Raw genomic sequence first — 19,267 nt, 5'->3', positions numbered from 1 at the left:
ATTCTTGACGGAACAATTCGACTTATGTCTCAAAGCACTGTTGATGGCCAGACATATTTTTGCAACATCAGCTCTCATCTAATCTGGTCAATGACAATACAATTTGTCAATTATATATTTGTCTGTGTTATGGTCCCAACTAATTTTATTATTGGACAAACCTGATCCCAGACTAAAATGTAGCTACATCAATCATGTTTTTATTTTAAACAAATAAATCTTCCACTGAAACACAAGCACAAAATGCAGTGGATTTGGTTTTAACAAAAAAATTACTAGGCAAAAGAAAGGAGCAAAATAAACCAAACTATTCTCATTTAACACAAATTCAAAGATTTTGAAATATGTGCTAAGATACAATTCCATGGATTCCAAACACCCCTACACAGTGCTGACAAGAGAAAATGGCTTTCTCTATCATAGCCATAGGGCTTAATTTAAACGTGGCTTCAATTGTCTATCTTGAGAATCTGATACCTTCTTCCTAGAGTCTTCATACAACTAGGTATGGACTTTCTCAACATCTAGTAACTCCTTCAAGGTTTTAAAGAAACACTCTGATCTTGAACTTTAAACTTACCAAAGGTAATCTACTGCTTTGATGTGGAGGTACCTGTGTTGGACTGCAGTGAACAAAGTTAAAAATCACACACCAGGTTATAGTCCAACAGATTTATTTGGACATACTAGCTTTGAGAGTGCTCTGAAAGAAACTATTTCTAAATACACCTGTTGGACTATAACCTGGGGTTGTGTGATTTTTTAACTTAATCTATTGCTTAAATGTTCTGAATCTTCTTCGGATGCAACTGTAAAAACATCCAGTTTCTGCAAGCTGCATAACTCAAAAAGGTTTTCTTCAAGTTATAGGTGTTTCCCCAAGCAGAAAATAATTATTCCAGACCCTTTTAACCAAAGCCTAATATCACTGTTTAACCTGTTTACTTGTAAAACTCTTTTAAACACATTAGTCTCCAACATCTCTCATACAGTTTTCTAATAGAAATCACCATGGCTACAGAAATATTTGCAAGTTAATCTCTTTTTTTTTCTCACATACAGAAAATCTACTTGCTACTAGTTCAAAATCCAGAAATTCAAATAATTGAGATTAAAATACATTGAAATCCCACACTATGGATCACAAGTGTACCACATGAATTATAAAGGTTGTAAATGCTATCATTGCTTCATCTGTGACTCTTCCAAAATCGTTTTTTCAGTGTTCATGTCATCATGCAATATAAATTGAAAAAGTGAGTTTATTCTTTAAAAGTTGTGTGCTCATTCAGCATCAATGGAGAATGGGTGATGTTTGTCAATCAAAAATGCTGGATCTGCATTTTGAACCAATCAGTAATATGTTGTGGTGGTGCAGATGTTGAGGTGTCATTGGAGATGTGGGGTCTGGGATTTTAGTGAAACCAACAGTGAAAAGAATGGCTGCTGCCTACAGAAACTGAGAAACAGTCAGATTGGTGGGATTGGTGGAGGGGATGAGGGACAACAGCAGAGCAGGATGCAGTCCTTTGTGAGGTTTTGCCAGTATTTTTCTTCCTCCAGTTGTAAGTGAAATGATCTTAATGCACACATTTTCAAAAGCATTTGGCAAGGGAAGCAGCAGCAGACTGAAGGTTCACCCTTTAAATATCAAGTTACCAACAGCAGACAACATTTCCTTACCTTGAATCACGTTCATGCACACCTCCCTGATTCGATGGACACTTGCCTCTTTGCCCTATGAAGAAAGGTTTCATTTAGCAGCAAAATCACATATGAAAGTTCAGACAAAAGTATGTTCCAACATATCGTAGTATGGGCGAGTTCAGACAATTAGCGCAACAGAGACAAATGCCATTGGATTGAGTAACACATTAGAAATGAAATATTTTAAATTGAGTTTTTGACATTAAGTCAAAGTCTAGAAATTGAAAGGCAATCATTTGTTTAAATGACATTGAAGATAGCGTTTTCAATTTTCATTGGTTATTGAGTTGTGCAGCAATGTTGAGATATCTTATGTCTGATACATTTTGTGATCTCCTATTGTATGTGACAAATCCATCTTGTATAATCTCGTATAACCATTACATTAAAATTTGGTTTGTGCATAACTGTCAGTGTGGATTATTATACAATGTAACATTTTCTCAATGATGAGACTAGCGAAGAAAAATCACAAGGGAACATCTTGAGTTAGTTTCAAATATTATAGGTCTAATAGCCATTTACATGTTTAACAGCAAATTAGCCCAGGATTGGAGTTACAACATTAAACCACTGGGATGAATTGCAGAAGTATTTATTGGCAGAAATAATTGTATTCACTCAAAAGGTCTAATTAGAGAAACTTAAATGAATTCTAACACACCAGAGCTATGAGAGATAATGTATTTAAAGACAGTTACCTGTACATTCAAAGGGCATAGTGTGTTAACAAAATCTCCTGCCAGCTGTGAAATGTGGTTCAGAATCCAGTCCTGACTAGCAGTGATAGATTGGAAATCTCAGCATAACTTCTGGTGGAGACTCATCCACAATAGAAAATTACCTCTGACTCAGTAAAACAGGCAATAGACAGAACATATTTCTCTGTTCAGCACGCAGACACAAAAACCAACGAGGCACCAGAAGGATGGTACTTAACAGATGTGATGGGCATCTCATTTAACAAGAGGAGTGAGCTGGCAAGCGCTTCATTACCCTCTTTTGAGAAAGCCCACCGAAGAGCAGCCAATCTGATTTGTGCCAGTTGGCATCAATGCAATCAGGGAGAGGTTAAGGACCACTGAGGAACCCAGAAGACATAGATATATAAGGGATGGATGGTGGTCACACTACAGAGAGGAATGGGAGTCAGCAGCAAGTGCATCAGAGTGTTGTCAGACCACCCTACCTAATGCCAGGTCTCTCGATGACAATGTGCCTTTGAACAAGGGACACCCCAGCCAACACTCTCTGCATACTCTCTGTAAACTGAGGACTTGAAAGTGGGCAACTTCTTTGAGCTTTCCCATTCTCATGTAGAGGGGTGTTAAATTCCACCCCAAGGGTTTATTGTCCAAGCTGGAAGAAGGAAATCTGCCAAAAGTCTAAACTGCCTTCAGCTTTGTGCAGCACAAGTTAGACACGTCAGTTACAGTCAAGAGCAGAAACTTTCCTCACCAAAAAGACAACAGTTACATAAAAGCTAACTACTTGAATACCTTGACTATAAGTGGAAGGAACTGATTTGAGTATCCTGGGTTACAATGGTATCTCAAAAATTACTCCAAATTCATTCTTCTCACATAAGCTTAACCCAGCTAGGAGCAAGGATCTCGACAACTCATGACTGGGCTGTGTGTCTAGAAGTTTGTAACTGGAATATATTTGTAGAAAAGTAAACAAACAAAATAGCCCTCAAAGAAATACCTGAGAAAACATTCACTCTCTGTACCATCAGTGCAGAGTGGAAACAATGTATACAATTAACAAAATGGAACTCAACAATGTTCCTTCACAGAAGCTTTCAAACACATATTATCTTTAGCCCAGAAGAATATGGGAATAGCACAATCTGGAAATTCGCCTCTAAGTCATGCACCATCCTGCCTTGTAAATATTTTGTGCTCCTCAACCTCATCGGTTCAAAATCCTGGAGCTCCCTACTTTACAACACCACCTTCTAAGGTAATTAGGAATGGACAATAAATGCTGGCAATATGGGAATGTCTATATCACATTAATGAATAAAAAATGCTCTTTTATATTCTAGAAATTAACACACTCTGAGAAATGGACAGCATACTGACAAAGCAATCCATCATTGCAGCCGACGCTTTCTCACTGGAATGTTGATATATATGCCTTGTCTCATTGTGTTACTTTATAAAATATTAATTTTACACTCAGGGTTTAGAAATTGTTGGCAAGCCAGACGTTCACTGCACAGTGCCTTTCGAACGGTGATCTCGAATTATCTTAAAGAACCCTTGTAATAAAGGACGTGGTGAGCTCAGACAGGCAGAGATCAAAGAACAGCGGACTCAGTAGCTTTAGCCCAGGATTGCCATATCTCTCCCATAGTGTACACTGCAAGTCTTCCCTCGGGTACTTACATCTTTACCTGGAGACCCAGGAAGCCCGGGAGCCCCTCGTTCTCCTTCCAGTCCTCGAGCACCAACTGCACCTGAAGGTCCCTGAAATCCAGGACGACCACGAGGCCCTTGAGCACCAACAGGACCAGTTTCACCAGGCACTCCAGGCTATGAAGACAAAAAAAAATCAAATATGGTGTCAGATATTACGAGGAGGCATGGCTTTAAATTAAGGGGTGGTAGGTATAGGACAGATGTTAGGGGAAGATTCTTTACTCAGCGAGTCGTGAGTTCATGGAATGCCCTGCCAGTAACAGTGGTGGGCTCTCCCTCTTTATGGGCATTTAAACGGGCATTGGATAGGCATATGGAGGAAAGTGGGCTAGTGTAGGTTAGGTGGGCTTGGATTGGCGCAACATCGAGGGCCGAAGGGCCTGTACTGCACAGTATTTTTCTATGTTCTATGTTCTATGTTCAAATGGCTTGACTCTGGCCAGAAGTGCTAATTCTAACTTTAGCAAACAAAATACAATCAATTAACATTTGCAAATTGAATTTTTAATCAGTTAATTATACATTTTGTAATAGGACAGGTACATCACAAATTTCATCCTGGGTTGATTGGTACCCTTGCCTTACTGATTGCCAATACAGGTAACTGATTCTGGTTTTATTTTATAAAACCATACTTGCATTTAAATGAGAATACTCATGATTTGGATACTGTTAACGTATCTGAATGGCCTTTTCCAAAAATTAAATCTTGTGTTCCTGGATTATCCAGCCTTCACAAAGATAATTTTTATGTAGTCATCATTTCGTGATCAAGCTATCTACATTAAAAAAAATATTATTTGGAACCCAACCCATTGTTTCTCTGAAAGACAGTTGAAATAGTAAGAGGTCATCTGTGAGTTGAAAAGGTGGGTAAATATATTGCTGTTGACCACACATCAGAAATAGAGACTGGAAAATAATTATTAATGGTAAGAACAAAGCAAACGTTAGACAAGGGTTTGAGGAGCGTAAGTAGTCGGGTGGAGGTGTGGTTGAGGATGTGTGGGATACGTATGGAGTCACTTGGATTGTTACTCAAATATTATACTCCATATTTATTAGTCTAACATTTACAGAGTAACTATTTACTTAATTTTATTGGGAGTCTTCAAATTCTATAATTTAAATGAAGGCTTACCAAGGATTCCAGATTAGTGTCCAGAAGAATTGTCATGCTTCCAAGCAATTCTTTTTTGAATCTGCTATAATGGGAATTCTGTAGGCTTCCCAGGTACCTCTCACCTGGAATGGTTGACTGGCTCTTGGAAAGTCCAGGCTGTTGTTCACAAAGTGATGCTATTTTCGTTTTTATGACTCATTTCAATTGCAACTTTTCTCCTGTAATTGCTCCCAAACTGAATATTTGCTCTCCGTTCCCATTATACTGACATGGAGATCAAGCATAACCTCTCTTGCTCTAGCACATATATTGAGGAATTGCTTCCTTTTTCGGTGCTGCTTTCCCTTTTTTCAGAAGAATAGAGAAGTAGTTGGGATGGGACAGATTTCATCATACTTAACTTTTGTAACATATTGTTGTTACCAATTTTTAAATAATTAGAATCAATGTTAAAATGAAACCCCTGGAACAACTGATTTTAATCTATCATGGGGTATGAATGTTACTTATAATGTTTGTTGCCTATCCATAGTTGTCCCTCTACTGAGTACCTTACTGGACCATTTCAAAGAGCCAGTAACATGGTTGTAAGTCTGGAATCACATATCGGCTAGACTGGGTAAGGAAAGCAGAAATTCTTACCAAAATAAGTTAATGAATCTGTTCAGTTCAGTTCTTACACCGATTGAAGATGGTTTCATAGTTAGTATTACTGAGATGCAATTTCTTTTTTAACAATGCATTTGTTCATGTTCGGTGGAATCAAGGATGCATTTTATGGTGACTCAATTATATAGGAGTTAAATTTAGGGTTCATACCTCTCCTTTCTTGCCTTGAAGACCAGGAATGCCCTTTAAAAGACAAACAGTTGATGTTCTTAAAAGAAATTGAGCATGATTACAACTCATCAAAACCTAAGTGATAATATTTAATCTCCTACTGTAAGAGGCTGTGACCTTGCAGGGTAGATCAACCCTGCAATAGAAAACCTATCCAACTTTCATCTTATCTTGCTCTCCCAGCTTACTGCCCAGGTGGCAGGATTGAAACAAGTCCAGGATTGAAACACAGTCTTCAAGGCCACCCTCATCAGAGATTGTCGCATTCATCTATATACAACTATACATGTAATCTGCTCCTTAAGTGGAAAAGTGAGAATGTATAGCAATTGCTGTTAAAATAATCTTAACACCATAATCCCAGAACATATCATGGACTCTCAGGGAATAATTGGCATGCCTATTGGAGATCAATGTTTAAAATATGCAAGCAGTCCACTATTTCCCAAACATTGAATGGTGGCGAAAATTCATTTTGAAAATTTCAGTAGTTTGGATGGGGAGTTTCACTATGTAGTAAATGCTCACAGCCACTGGGTGGAGCAAGAGTTCATAACCACATTTATGAAGTCTCAGGAGAACCTGGATTTGTGTCAAGACTCACCTGCTCCCCTTTCTCTCCATGTTCACCATTCAGACCTGGTTTTCCCTTTTAAAAGTAAAATTTTAAAAATACAGTCAGGTTGTGCATGGGTCTGTCAGAACCGTGGTACGATAGTAGTCGCAGGTGAATAAGCATTGGTATGGTTGAACAGAAATTGCTGGGAACTCAGCAGGTCCGACAGCATCTGCAGGGAGTTCTGAAAAACTGGACCCGAGATATTGATTCTGATTTCTCTCCTCAGATGCTGTCAGACCTGCTGAGTTTCTCCAGTTCTTTCTGTTTTGGTTTACAATTTCCAGCATACGTTTGAAGATCATCTTCAAATATAAATCATCATTTGACATTTACAGCTGAAGTTCGACCCAGGCCATTATCACAGTGCACAGACAGTTTATATAATAAGGTTATTAAATAAACAAATTGTGACAGTGGACTGGAAATTAAGACCATCTTCGGGAAGGTGCCCGCTCCATGGCTTCTCTTGCAAGCCCCCTCAGCTGTCCCTCAGAATATGGTAATCAGCAGCCCACCCACCATTTATAAACAAATGATGAACAGTTAATTGAGCTTCTTGCTAAGCCAGCTCTGACTGGGATGTTATTCTGCTCAGGCCACAATATGATTGACTTGAATGGTTGATTGGGCAATCCATGTTCTGAGCCCAAGTTGAAAGAAGTTGAGAAGGACATGTCACTCTTCAAAAAGAGAAAAACCCAACTCCATCACCACTGATTCCCCCGTGGCTGCCCACCCAAGAAAGGATTTACCTTTCTCCAGAACCTGTTTGTTCACTGCTGATTCCTTTGGGTGCTGCTTCAACTATCAATTAATCAAAAAGTCTCTAGAACAGGAGGGGCAGAAGTCTCACCCTCCCCTTATCTAACCCACTAGCAGTGCATTCTCACTGTATGGCAGATTTCACCCAGATCCTTTGGCTGCTAGGTAATGTTCCTACCTCAGACTGGGTCCTGAAGAAGGTTTGTTTGCTTTAAAACACTAACTGCATGGGTTTCCTCCCACAGTCCAAACATGTGCAGGGGTTGGACTGACCATGCTAAATTGCCCCAGTGTCCAGGGGTGAGGGTGTGTCTGGTTGGGATGGTCTTCAGAGGGTCAGTGTGGATATGATGGGCTGAATAGTCTACTTCCATGTTGTAGTGATCCAATGACTCTATTTTCTAAGAGGGTTGTGAATCTGTGGAATTCTTTACTACAGTGGGATGCTGAGGCTGGTGTTTTTAATCAATAAGGAAATCAATGGGTTATTGGGATCAGGCAGGAAAATGGGTTTGAGAATGAACATGTCAGCTATGATCTCATTGATATCAGTGGGTGAATGGTCTACTTCTGCTCCTATGCATTGTGATTTATGATGTAATATGGAAACAGAAGAAGGCAAATGAGCCCTTTTAGTTTGTTCCTGCATTAAAAATATAATTGCTGATTAGTTCTATATATCTCTATTTGCTATATACCCCTTCATACCTTTAGATGACAAAGATGTATCAATTTTAATTTTAAAAATGTTAGTCATTATTCTAGCACCAATTGCTATCTTGGAAAGAGAAGTTCCAAAGTGTTACCATCCCTCCTGTATGGATGTGTTCCCAAACTTCACTCCCTAAAATCTATTTCTAATCTTAACATTGATCTCCAGTGCTAGGTTCTCCAACCAATGGAAATATTTGTTTTTCTTTATGTTCTCTTACAAAGTCAATAGGATCATGAAGTAAACACAAATAATTGAAAAACTTCTATCAATTATCATTGTTTGCCTCTGTGCATGTCAGCAGCAACCATGAGTAGAATATGCACAGTTTTTTTTTACCACATTTCCTTTGAGACCAGGAACACCAGCCGAACCCTGAAAAGACAAAACAAACATTGGTTTGCAACATCTGCATAATCGGGTAGCAGCGATCCCATCCAATTTCTGGGATTAAAACAATCAGAATTGGATCAAGCAAGGGCTTAAAGTGATGTTCTGGGGATTAACTGTTCAGAAGAAGAAAAGCAGTCTGCTGCTGTGGAGTTGTCTTTCCATTGTACACCACCTAATCTACTCAGCTATGTAACAGTTTTCAGAGCTAACACACTGACTTTCAGATAGCTTTCATCTTTGTGAGCAGGTTCCTTCCAGTTTTGTCTTTCCTTTTCCTTGGCACTGACATTATCAACTATGTTAAAAATCACACAACACCAGGTTACAGTCCATCAGGTTTATTTGGAAGCACTAGCTTTCGAAGTGCTGCTCCTTCATCATCTTCTTGGAGATCTTCTACATTTTGAGCTGGCAGTTAGTGGTGTTGATGGTAGTCATGATTTGGGGGTGCTGGTGTGGAGTTGGTTGGAGGTGCACAACCACCTGATGAAGCAGCAGTGCTCCGAAAGCTAGTGCCTCCAAATAAACCTGTTGGGCTATAATATGGTGTTGTTTTACTTTTAACTATGTGCACCCCAGTCAAACACTGGTGTCTCCAAATCATTTTCAACTATCTTACCGAAAGGCAGTTTCTTTAGCCCATTTGCAAAAGTTTTTCCATTGCCTCAGTGAGATGATTTGTTTATAGAATCATAGAGCACCGTAACAGGTACTTCAGTCAAACTTGTCCACGCCAACCAGACATCCCAATCCGACCTTCTCCCATTTGCCTGCATTTGGCCCTTATCCCTCTAAACCCTTCCCATTTATATACCCATCCAGATACCTTTTAAATGTTGTAATTGTACCAGCCTCCACCACTTTCCCTGGCAGCTTATTCCATACATGCAACACTGTCTGTGTGAAAAAGTTACGTCTCAGGACCTTTTTTAAATCATTCCCCTCTCACCTTAAATTTATGCCCTCTAGTTTTAGGCTCCCCCACACTAGGAAAAAGACCTTGGCTGTTCACCCTGTCCATGTCCCGCATGATTTTATAAAGCTCAGTAAGGTCACCCCTGAGCCTCCGATATTTCAGGGAAACAAGCCTCAGCCTATTCAACCTCTCCCTATAGTTCAAATCCTCCAGTCCCAGCAACAGCCTTGCAAATCTTTTCTGCACTCTCTCAAGTCTAACAAAATCCTTCCAAAGAGGGGACACCAGAACTGTACTCAGTATTCTAAAAGTTGTCTCAGTATGATGTCCCATCTCCTCTACTTAACGTTCTGACCAATAAAGACAAGCATGTCAAACTTCTTCTTCACCATCCTGTCTACCTGTGACTTCACTTTAAAAGAACTATGCACCAGCACCCCTTGGTCTCTTTGTTCAGTACCACTCCCCTGTGGCCTACCATTAACTGCATGTCCTGCCCTGATTTGCCTTACCAACATTTCACATTTATCTAAATTAAATTCCAGCTCACTGAACAATTTCCTACTTTACTATTAGATAAGCTGCAAGCTGCATCTTACTTGCCCTTTTCAATGATGTCATTTTGTGAAGGGACAGCAGTGAGCAAAGTGCTCCCACAGACTGCATTCATTTCTGCTGCACTTCGAAGCTTTTTCAAGTTGAATGCATTCCAGTCAGTTAGAAAATACATCATTGCTGCACTGCTTTCAGGCCGTGCAATAAACCAAATTGTACAGAAGGAGTTAAATCCAACATCCATGCAAGCAATCCGAGTGCAGTTTCATCATAGAAATAGCTGAGATGTCTGCTAAAACTGAGTTGTTGCACCACCTTCCACCATTTTACAACTTCACTTCAAGGTTAGCATCCTTGAGAAGTATACACCAGTATTTTTAGTGGGTGAAAGATTAGTAAATAGTTGTTTTTTTTAAACTAAAGGGGTTATATTGACAGCCTTTCAGCTCACTAACATCCTTTCTGAGAATTATTTATCCACATGTTAATTTCAGTTCAGAAATAGCTCAGCTTTTCGCCTCGGTGTACATGTTCACCCTCCACAAGAATAGTACTCGAACCCCAAAGAGAGCATAAGGAGAAACTTCTTCAGCCAGAGAATGGTGAATCCATGGAATTCATTGCCACAGAAGGCTGTGGACACCAGGTCATCATAAAACGGAGATAGATAAGTTCTTGATTGTCAAGGGGTCAAAGGTAACAAGGAGAAAGCTGGAGAATGGAGTTGAAAAACTTATCAGCCATGATTGAATGATTGAGCAGATGGACTGAATGGTCTAATTTCTGCTCCTATGTCTTATGGTCTTACGGTCTTATCAACCCATAATCCCTGTCAAAGCTGATTTGGGTTCTGTTTTATTAACTGACAGTCCATTCCAGAATTCAAAAGGTTTCACCTGTTCTCAGTTTTAAATCACAAACTTAATTTGATTTATTTTTTCCTTTTGAAGGAAACATTAAGCTACATTTTTATTTTCTGCTGTGCCCCATTCCTTAATAATTTTAATGATTCCTATCAAACCACTCCTTCTCCCCACTTCTTGTGTTGCTTTCTGATTCTGCATTTCCTAGCATCAGGAGTATGACAACCAATCCGTGCTATAATGCTTTAATGCTCTTTCTAATGTGGAGATGAAATTACAGACATTGTGACAACTTTGTCTCATTAAAGTTTGACAGACATTCACCACATCACATCTTGTCTGTTCTGTCCCTTTCCATTTAATTGGATTAAAACATGAAGGTGACTAACGTTAATAAAATTAACATTTACTTCTCTTTGACTAAGTACATTCTATTTACTCTTATTTGCCTTAACATTGGTGAAAGAGCTAACACCAATCATTTACAAATACATATGATACACAGATTGCACCGTTTATTCTTCCACTTTTTACAATTAACTTACCTTGTCTCCTCTTCCTCCAGGAAAACCAAGAGGACCCTGGAGTCCAGGGCGACCACAGTCACCCTTTGACCCCTGTTGATTAGAAAATACAATTAGTTGGAAAAATGAATAAGTCACTGTTGTTAATTAAAATAGAAACTGCAGTTGCACAGAATGTGTATCAGAGACAGGGTCAAAGTAACTATGTTTAACCCACATTCCTTAAAGTGCATACCACTGGAAATATAAGATCTTGGAGGCAGTGATCAATCTATTTCAGTCTCTGTGCTACTATGTATTGTTTGGAGGCACAATGGGTGGCATACTTTCTTTTCATTCCTTGCAATCTCTGTTACAAATTGTTGGGTCAGGCTGTCACATTTTACGATACTAAACGAATGCAGACCAAAGGATGAAAATCTCTGTGGAGTCATGCTCTGGTGTGTGAGATCAGCAGTAGGAGTATCAGACGAATGCTCCGTGCAGTTCTGCAGCACAAAACATTTAAAATGATGACATCTCTTTCACGTGGCTGCCCCTGCACATTTCCCACCTGCCAAGAAGGATGGGACCCAAGTGTAATGATTCATCCTTTAATTTGACAGTGCAGAGGGGACCCAATTATAATATAAAATGGATAGCCTGGAGAATTTTGTTTGCTGTAGCTCTGCTGTGAATATTTCTAGTTTCCTCCTCTTTCAAGTCATGCTTCTCCTCAGGACACTCCTGGCAAATCTCCAGGCCACTCAGAACATAATGGATGACCTTAAAGCTAGACTCACCGTGGGCGGCACGGTGGCACAGTGGTTAGCACTGCTGCGTCATAGCGCCTGAGACCCGGGTTCAATTCCCGACTCAGGCGACTGACTGTGTGGAGTTTGCACGTTCTCCCCGTGTCTGCGTGGGTTTCCTCCGGGTGCTCCGGTTTCCTCCCACAGTCCAAAGATGTGCGGGTCAGGTGAATTGGCCATGCTAAATTGCCCATAGTGTTAGGTAAGGGGTAAATGTAGGGGTATGAGTGGGTTTCGCTTCGGCGGGTCGGTGTGGACTTGTTGGGCCGAAGGGCCTGTTTCCACACTGTAAGTCTAATCTAAAAAAAAATCAAAGGGAATTGAGGGTCTGCTGTGTACTCTGTCTTATAGAGGGATGGCTCACTCCTGCTAAATCATGGACTGTTCAGTCACAGGAACTATGAATATCAGTACAGGTGTCAATCATGGGTCTACAGAGTGTGCGTTGATTCCAGGGAAGTGTGGGTGTACAAGAATTTGAAATTGGTGTGAGAGCATGGAATTACTTTAGGAATCTCATAACTTATTCACTCTTTGTGGGGTGTTGGTGTCACTGGCAAGGTGTCAATGTTGCCCATTCCCAACTGACATTGAACTGAGTCAATTGCAAGGTCATTTCAGAGCCACATTTAGGCCAAACTAGATGATGACAGCAGATTTCCTTCCTTTAAGGGCAACAACCAAATGAGTTTTGAAGGTATTTTCAGATATATTTGCTAAACTTAAATTGCACCAGCTGTAGTGTGATTTGGACTCATACCTTGCTTCAGAAGCCTTGCTTCTGGCTACAAGGTAACTAGTTCTGCGGCATTACCACTACACCACCATCAGCTCATCACATTATAAGCTGTTTGTCTGAGAATTGGGTCAACTTCAGCTGTAACATCCACAATTTCAGTGGCAGCATCACTACGTTGGGTCACACAGTTGTGAATTTGTGTGCCCCTCCAGAGACATGAGTACCCAATCTAGACTGCCTCTCCAATAATAAACTGAAGAAGTTCTGAACTATCGGAAGTGCTGTCTTTCAGATACCAAGCTAAACTAAGGCCCTGTATGCGATCTCAGCTGTATTCAAGATGGCGCTGGAGCGAGGGAACGTTTTGCGAACTTGTCTACAGCAGATCTTATTCTTATATATCTTATCATCGTTCTGCTCTTCTAACAATTTTCTCTTCAATCTACTTTCAGGGTTAAAGATTCTACAAACAACAAAGCTCAACTACCAATGTTGGAACCGCAAGCCCAGGGGAAGTAAGGACCTACCAGATTTCCACAAGCCTGACCTCCTCTTAGAAACCTAGAACCAAGGCCCAACCAGCGCAGCATCAAAACCTGACCCCATAGTGATGCAAGATAGAGTAGGCCTGTCAAGATCGACTGCAAGACCCCCTGGAGCATTTGTGAATGAGATTAGTGCCCGGGATCCCATCAGAGGCATCTACTTATCTTGCTGACAGTAGAACCGTGGGCCCAGAAGCCTTCCGGCCTGTAACATGCCCGATCTCCCCAACCTTGTAGAAACCCAGAACCAAGTCCTAATCAGATCATCCACAAAACACTCCCGGGTATTCTCAAGTTAGTGACAGTGCCCAGGGCCCTATCAGGAACACTCACCACCTCTCGGAGCAGCAGACCTCCTGCCCCGATGCCTGAGACCAACCAGGAGCAGCTATCTACCAGGAAACGCGAGAGACATGCTGGACTTCAGGTGAAACTTAAACTTCAGAGTTTCAAGACCCCCTCCTCAGGACACTCCTGGCAAATCTCCAAGCCACTCAGAACATAATGGATGACCTTATGTTCTGACTCACCAACCAAAGGGAATTGAGGGTCTGCTGTGTACTCTGTCTTATAGAGGGATGGCTCACTCCTGCTATACCTGACTGCCTTACAATCTGAGGGTTTCTCAGATCACCAAATAGTCCATTAGGTATCCTCAGGTCAGGCAAGGAACAGCGGGGTCTGCCTCCTGCAGCTCAGACATGGCGACCCTGGTGATTTACTACTCTCTGGACCTAGAATATCTTACAGTAAAGTGCTGTCCCTACTACCTGCTGCACAAGTTCACCTCCACTATTTGGACAGCAGTCTACATCCCACCACATGCAGAATCGAAGAGTGCACTTGACGAAGTATACAATACTACAACAGTCTTGAGATGGAATACCTCGAGGCTTTGTTCATCATAGCCACTAACATCAACCAGAACAATCTCAAGATACCATTAACACATCTCCTGTTCTACCAGAGGACCAGACAACCTTGACCATTGCGATGGAACTGAAGATGCCTACCACTCCAACCCCTCCATGTGCATTTTGGAAAATCAGATTATAACACTGTGTTCCTCCTTCCAGCTTTAAGCACAAATTGAAATACGAGGACCCATTACAGAAAGTCGTGTAATGTTTCTCTGAGGCAACTCAAGGGCTTCTATGGAACTGCTTAGAGTCAGTGGACTGGTCCATATTCGAGAAGACCACAACCAGCCTAAACAGGTATGCCATCACCGTCACAGACTTCATGAGCAAGCGTGTAAAAGGCAATATGCTGAAGATGTTAATCCAAATGTTTCCTAACTGGAAACTATAGATGAACTGGCAGATCTACTCCCTACTGAAGTCCAGGTCTGAGGCGGGCAACCCTGACTTATATAGAAAATTCAGATACGAGCTTAGTAAAACCATCAGAGATGGCAAGAGACAATATCAAACTAAGCTTGAGAGCCAGACCAACCAGACGGACACTTATCGTTTGTGGCAAGGCTGACACGGTATAATGGGCTGCAAGGTAAAGGCAAACAGAATTGTGGGCAACACTACATCCTTGCCCGAAAAGCTCATTTTACTCTCGCTTCAAACAGAAGGTCAGTGAAACAATGTCACCTACCCCGACAGCCTCGGATGCTCTTGTACCCAAGGTCACTGCCAGAGACGTTAGATCAGCCTACTTGAGAGTGAACCCCCAAAAAGCTACAGGTCCGAATGGAATCTTTGGCCATGCACTCAGCTCCTTTGTAGACCAGCTTGCGGGAGTATTCAAAAACATCTTTAACCTTTCTCCACTACGATCTGAAGTCCCCACTAGAAGACCATCATCCCAGTGCCATAGAAAAATCATGCAGCGTGCCTCAATGACTACCGCCTGGTGGCTCTGACCTCCATAATTATGAAATGCTAAACGGTTACTCATGGCTGGTATTAACTCCAGCCTACCAAATGCCTTTGATACTTTGAAATTCACCTGCTGGCACAACAGGTCCACAGCAGACACCATCTTTCTGGTCCTACACTCATCCTTGATCATCTGGATAACAAGGATACCAATGTCAGGCTCCTAGCTACAGCTCCACCTTCAACATCATAATTCAAAACTAAGTCATCTCTCAAATCCGAGACATAGGTGTAGCCAAATTCCGCCACCACTCCCTCTACAGGTTTGCTGACAACATCACTGTTGTAGGTTGGATCTTGAACAACTACAAGACAGAATACAAGCAAGAGATTGAGTGCTTAATGGCATGGTATAAGGACAATAATCTCTCCATCAATATCCACAAAATGAAAGAGATGGTCATTGACTTAAGGAAGCAGTGTGGAAGTCACACTCCCTGTCTGTATCAATAGTGCTGAGGTGGAGGTGTCAAGTTCCTGGGTGTGATGATCACCTATTATCTGTCCCTGGTCCACCCACGTCCACACAGCAGTCAAGAAAGCACAATAATGTTCTAATTCCTCAGGAGGTTAAAGAAATTTAGCATGATCACAAACAATCATCAAGCTTTACAGATCAACCATAGAAAGCATCCTATCTGGATGCATCACAGCGTGGTATGAAAACAGCTCTTCCAAAGTCTGCAAGAAATTACAGCCTAGTCGATCACACAAAAAAAGGCTTCTATCCACTGGCTCGATCAATATTTCCTGCTGCCTCAGGAAACCAAACAACATAATCAAAGGCCCCTCCAGCCTGATGAAACTCTCTTCTTCCCTCTTCCGTCAGCAGAAGATATATAAGTTTGAATACACATATGAACAGATTCAAGAACAGCTTCTTCCTCACTGTCATCAGACTTTTGAATGAACCTCTCAAATGTTAATTCTGATCTCTCTCTCTCTCTCTCCACCTTCTCTGTGGTTGCAACACTGTATTCTGCACTCTGTTCTGTTGCTCTGATGTACTTTGTTTGGTACGATCTGCCCATAGAGCATGCAGAACATTGTATTCCACTGTATCTCAGTACATGTGACAACAATCAATCAATCAATCAATTGAACCATTGAATCGTAATAGATCTACTGAACAATTTAAACAAAAGATTACAAGATTTCCTGGTATCCCAGCTAAGTTTTATCCCCTAACAAACATGTGTAAAGCATGTGATCACCTCCAAGTTACCTTCCAAGCCATATATAGAATTCCTAACATAGAATTATATTCCAGTTGCCTGAGTCCATCTGGGTTAAGATCGCAGAATTTTTTCCTCCTGCACTATAGATGTACCGACAAGGGTGACAGTGACACAACCTCGCTACCACCTTCTCAAGGTCAATTAGTGATGGGTAACAATGTCAGCCTTGCCAGTTATGTTCACGTTCCACAAAACAAGTATAATGAATAGAAGTTAATCACCTTCTATTTATATGCAAACTGGTGACCATATTTGCCAGAATACAACAATGGCTAAATTTCAAAAGTGCTTCAACAGCTAAGCATTCTGGGGGACCGTGAAAGGTGCTCAATAAAAGTGAGTTATTTCTCATCTTTTCAACTAAATGACCAAAAAGTCTGGTGACACTCAATCAAAAGTTACTTAGATGTTTTGCTGACCTAGAGTCCTCTCCCAGTCATGTTGTAGGAGTATTCTTTGATGTTTTTCTAAACTTTAAAGCAAAAAAAATCTTGACGAGGTCCCTCACAAATGTGTATTTGAAATTTCAATAACCTCCCATCACATCTGATAGGAGATCCAGAAAGTGACAGATATAAAAGGGAAGTGGAAACACAAGAAACATTTTGCAAGCAATTTTCTGTCAATTCCTTGGCATAAATCTGCCAAAAAAATGTATAGTTTTGGTGATCACAAAAACCAATGTGTTAACAAGTCTTAGAAACTTTATTTAATGAATCTGCTGGCTTTACTTACAGGAGGGCCTGGCAAACCAGGGGGTCCAATGGGTCCTTGTTCTCCACTGCTGCCCTGTGAAAAGTATTGTATTCAGGTCATCACAGCAATAATATGTGCTTTATGAAGAAGACTCCTAATAGTTCACTTAGCTGGATAAATCTTGGGAAAAGTGATAGCTGAGTCCGATAAATGAAACTGAAAGAATACTGCCTGATCTTAGCACTCCATCTGTTTTAGGCCAGTAACAAGGCTTTAACTCTGACCAAAATGAAATTTGCTAAGTTACCAACTTATTTGTAATTCATACCTCCCAAAAGCCTTCCACAGCTCTTGGGTGGGTCTTGGAAGCTTCTATTCAGAACAGATGAGATTAAGGTCTTTAAGAGCTTAGAAAGCTGGCATCATGACATACCATCCTTTCAATTGTACTGTATGAATAAGTAACAGACAATATCGCTTGGTTAGTCACACGTCAAGTTGCCACTGTCCGTTTCTGCAAGACTTGGAATCTGTTTTCTTAAATAAGAATTCTATGCTCAGTCTCTTTATCACCCGTCAGTGGAGCTGTGTCTCAGTTTAAGATTCCCTTCTCCATTATGTTCAATCTTGTGCATTTTCAGCTTTCAGAACTGTTGATGATGGCTTCAGGTATAATTTGAGGCTTTCTAAAACCTTGCTACAATGTAGACTCTTTACCACAAGGGAACCTTTTAAATGCTTTGTTTTTGTTATCAAAAGTTATTTTGCAGGGAAGTTTCCAATTCACCTCGTGAGTCCTTTCTAAACCAGAAGCAATATGCTCTTGGAACAATCACAAATTATTACAGTTAGCTTAAACCAGAGAATTGAGAGTTATTTACAGTTGACCACACTAATCAGTGAGTTATAGTATTTAAGGACAGATTGAACACTAACAAAGACAGAAAATTGCCCTTGGATAAAAGTGAGCTGCGTGCAGAGTCAACATAATTTCGCTGAGGGGCAACTGACACAGTGGAGTTACATATCTTCCATAACACACTGAGTCACTCACTGTAATTAAACATCCTGTGTTATAGTACCGATTACTGGATATCTGCATCATTAATTACAGTATGTCCAATTACCTTAGAATTTTCGAAGTACGATCAGAATTGGAGATAGACTTGGTCCATCAGGTTTGTGTCACTAAACTTTGCTGTCCTTTGCCACGCTAATATATCGTATATTTATCTAACTCCTGTTAACTTTAACAATGTTATCCTTGGGTCTGAGACAGAAGGATTTGGGCTCAAATCCCATTTGCATTGACTTCAGTACACAATTTAGCCAATGAGTGCTGCATTGTTAAATGTACCTTATTTCAAATAGGATACAAGCTGTGAATTGTCCAGGGTAGCAGTAGTCCTGTCCATGGGTGGGGATATGTGAGGTAAATTTTCAGGCAGCAATGTCCAGATTCTGTAGCAATAATCTGCTGTTGGAGCTCCCAATCCTTTAAGTGACCTTCAATTCCTCCTGGACAATGTCTTCCCACTCTCGGAAGAAGGTAAGTTGGTTACCTAGTCAGGTGGTCCTCGAGATGCTGGGCATGAGTGGCAGGGGAGGGGTTAGTTGAGATGGTTGGTTAGTGAAGGGAAGTTGGGATGTTTCCATGGGAATAGCCCATGGTTCTGAAAGGAAGTGGAGCCTTCTGAGGAGCACATACCCCTCAGAATGACTCCCACTTAAGTCAGCAGAGAATTCACTTGACTTTAGTTGGGTATTCTCCTCATGTGATGGTGGATGCATCTACTCACTCTTCACTGCCATGAATAAATGCCAGTGGGGGCAAGAGAAAAGCCCTAAAGTGGCCCTTAATCAGTTACTTAAAGGCCTCAATTGGCTTCTTGGAAGGAAGCCTGTTCTCTCTCTTCCTCATTGCTG

General features: G+C 40.8%; 1 protein-coding gene across 1 annotated transcript in view; it reads right to left on the bottom strand.

The window, feature by feature from the left end:
- Positions 1–19,267, bottom strand: part of LOC132815241 (collagen alpha-1(IX) chain-like) — a gene marked incomplete at its 5' end in the record, with an annotated part of 114,747 nt that overhangs the window by 14,918 nt on the left and 80,562 nt on the right. The window contains 6 exons of the mRNA XM_060824056.1: positions 1,684–1,738; positions 4,101–4,247; positions 11,462–11,533; positions 11,767–11,928; positions 15,579–15,712; positions 17,377–17,434. Coding sequence (XP_060680039.1) covers positions 1,684–1,738; positions 4,101–4,247; positions 11,462–11,533; positions 11,767–11,928; positions 15,579–15,712; positions 17,377–17,434 — 628 coding nt within the window. The remainder of the gene's footprint in view (positions 1–1,683; positions 1,739–4,100; positions 4,248–11,461; positions 11,534–11,766; positions 11,929–15,578; positions 15,713–17,376; positions 17,435–19,267) is intronic.

The sequence above is a fragment of the Hemiscyllium ocellatum genome, chromosome 4 (assembly GCF_020745735.1).
Source record: "Hemiscyllium ocellatum isolate sHemOce1 chromosome 4, sHemOce1.pat.X.cur, whole genome shotgun sequence".
In the NCBI taxonomy this organism is placed as follows: Eukaryota; Metazoa; Chordata; class Chondrichthyes; order Orectolobiformes; family Hemiscylliidae; genus Hemiscyllium; species Hemiscyllium ocellatum.
Note: the sequence above shows the minus strand (reverse complement) of the source record. Positions and strands in the feature narration are given on the sequence as shown.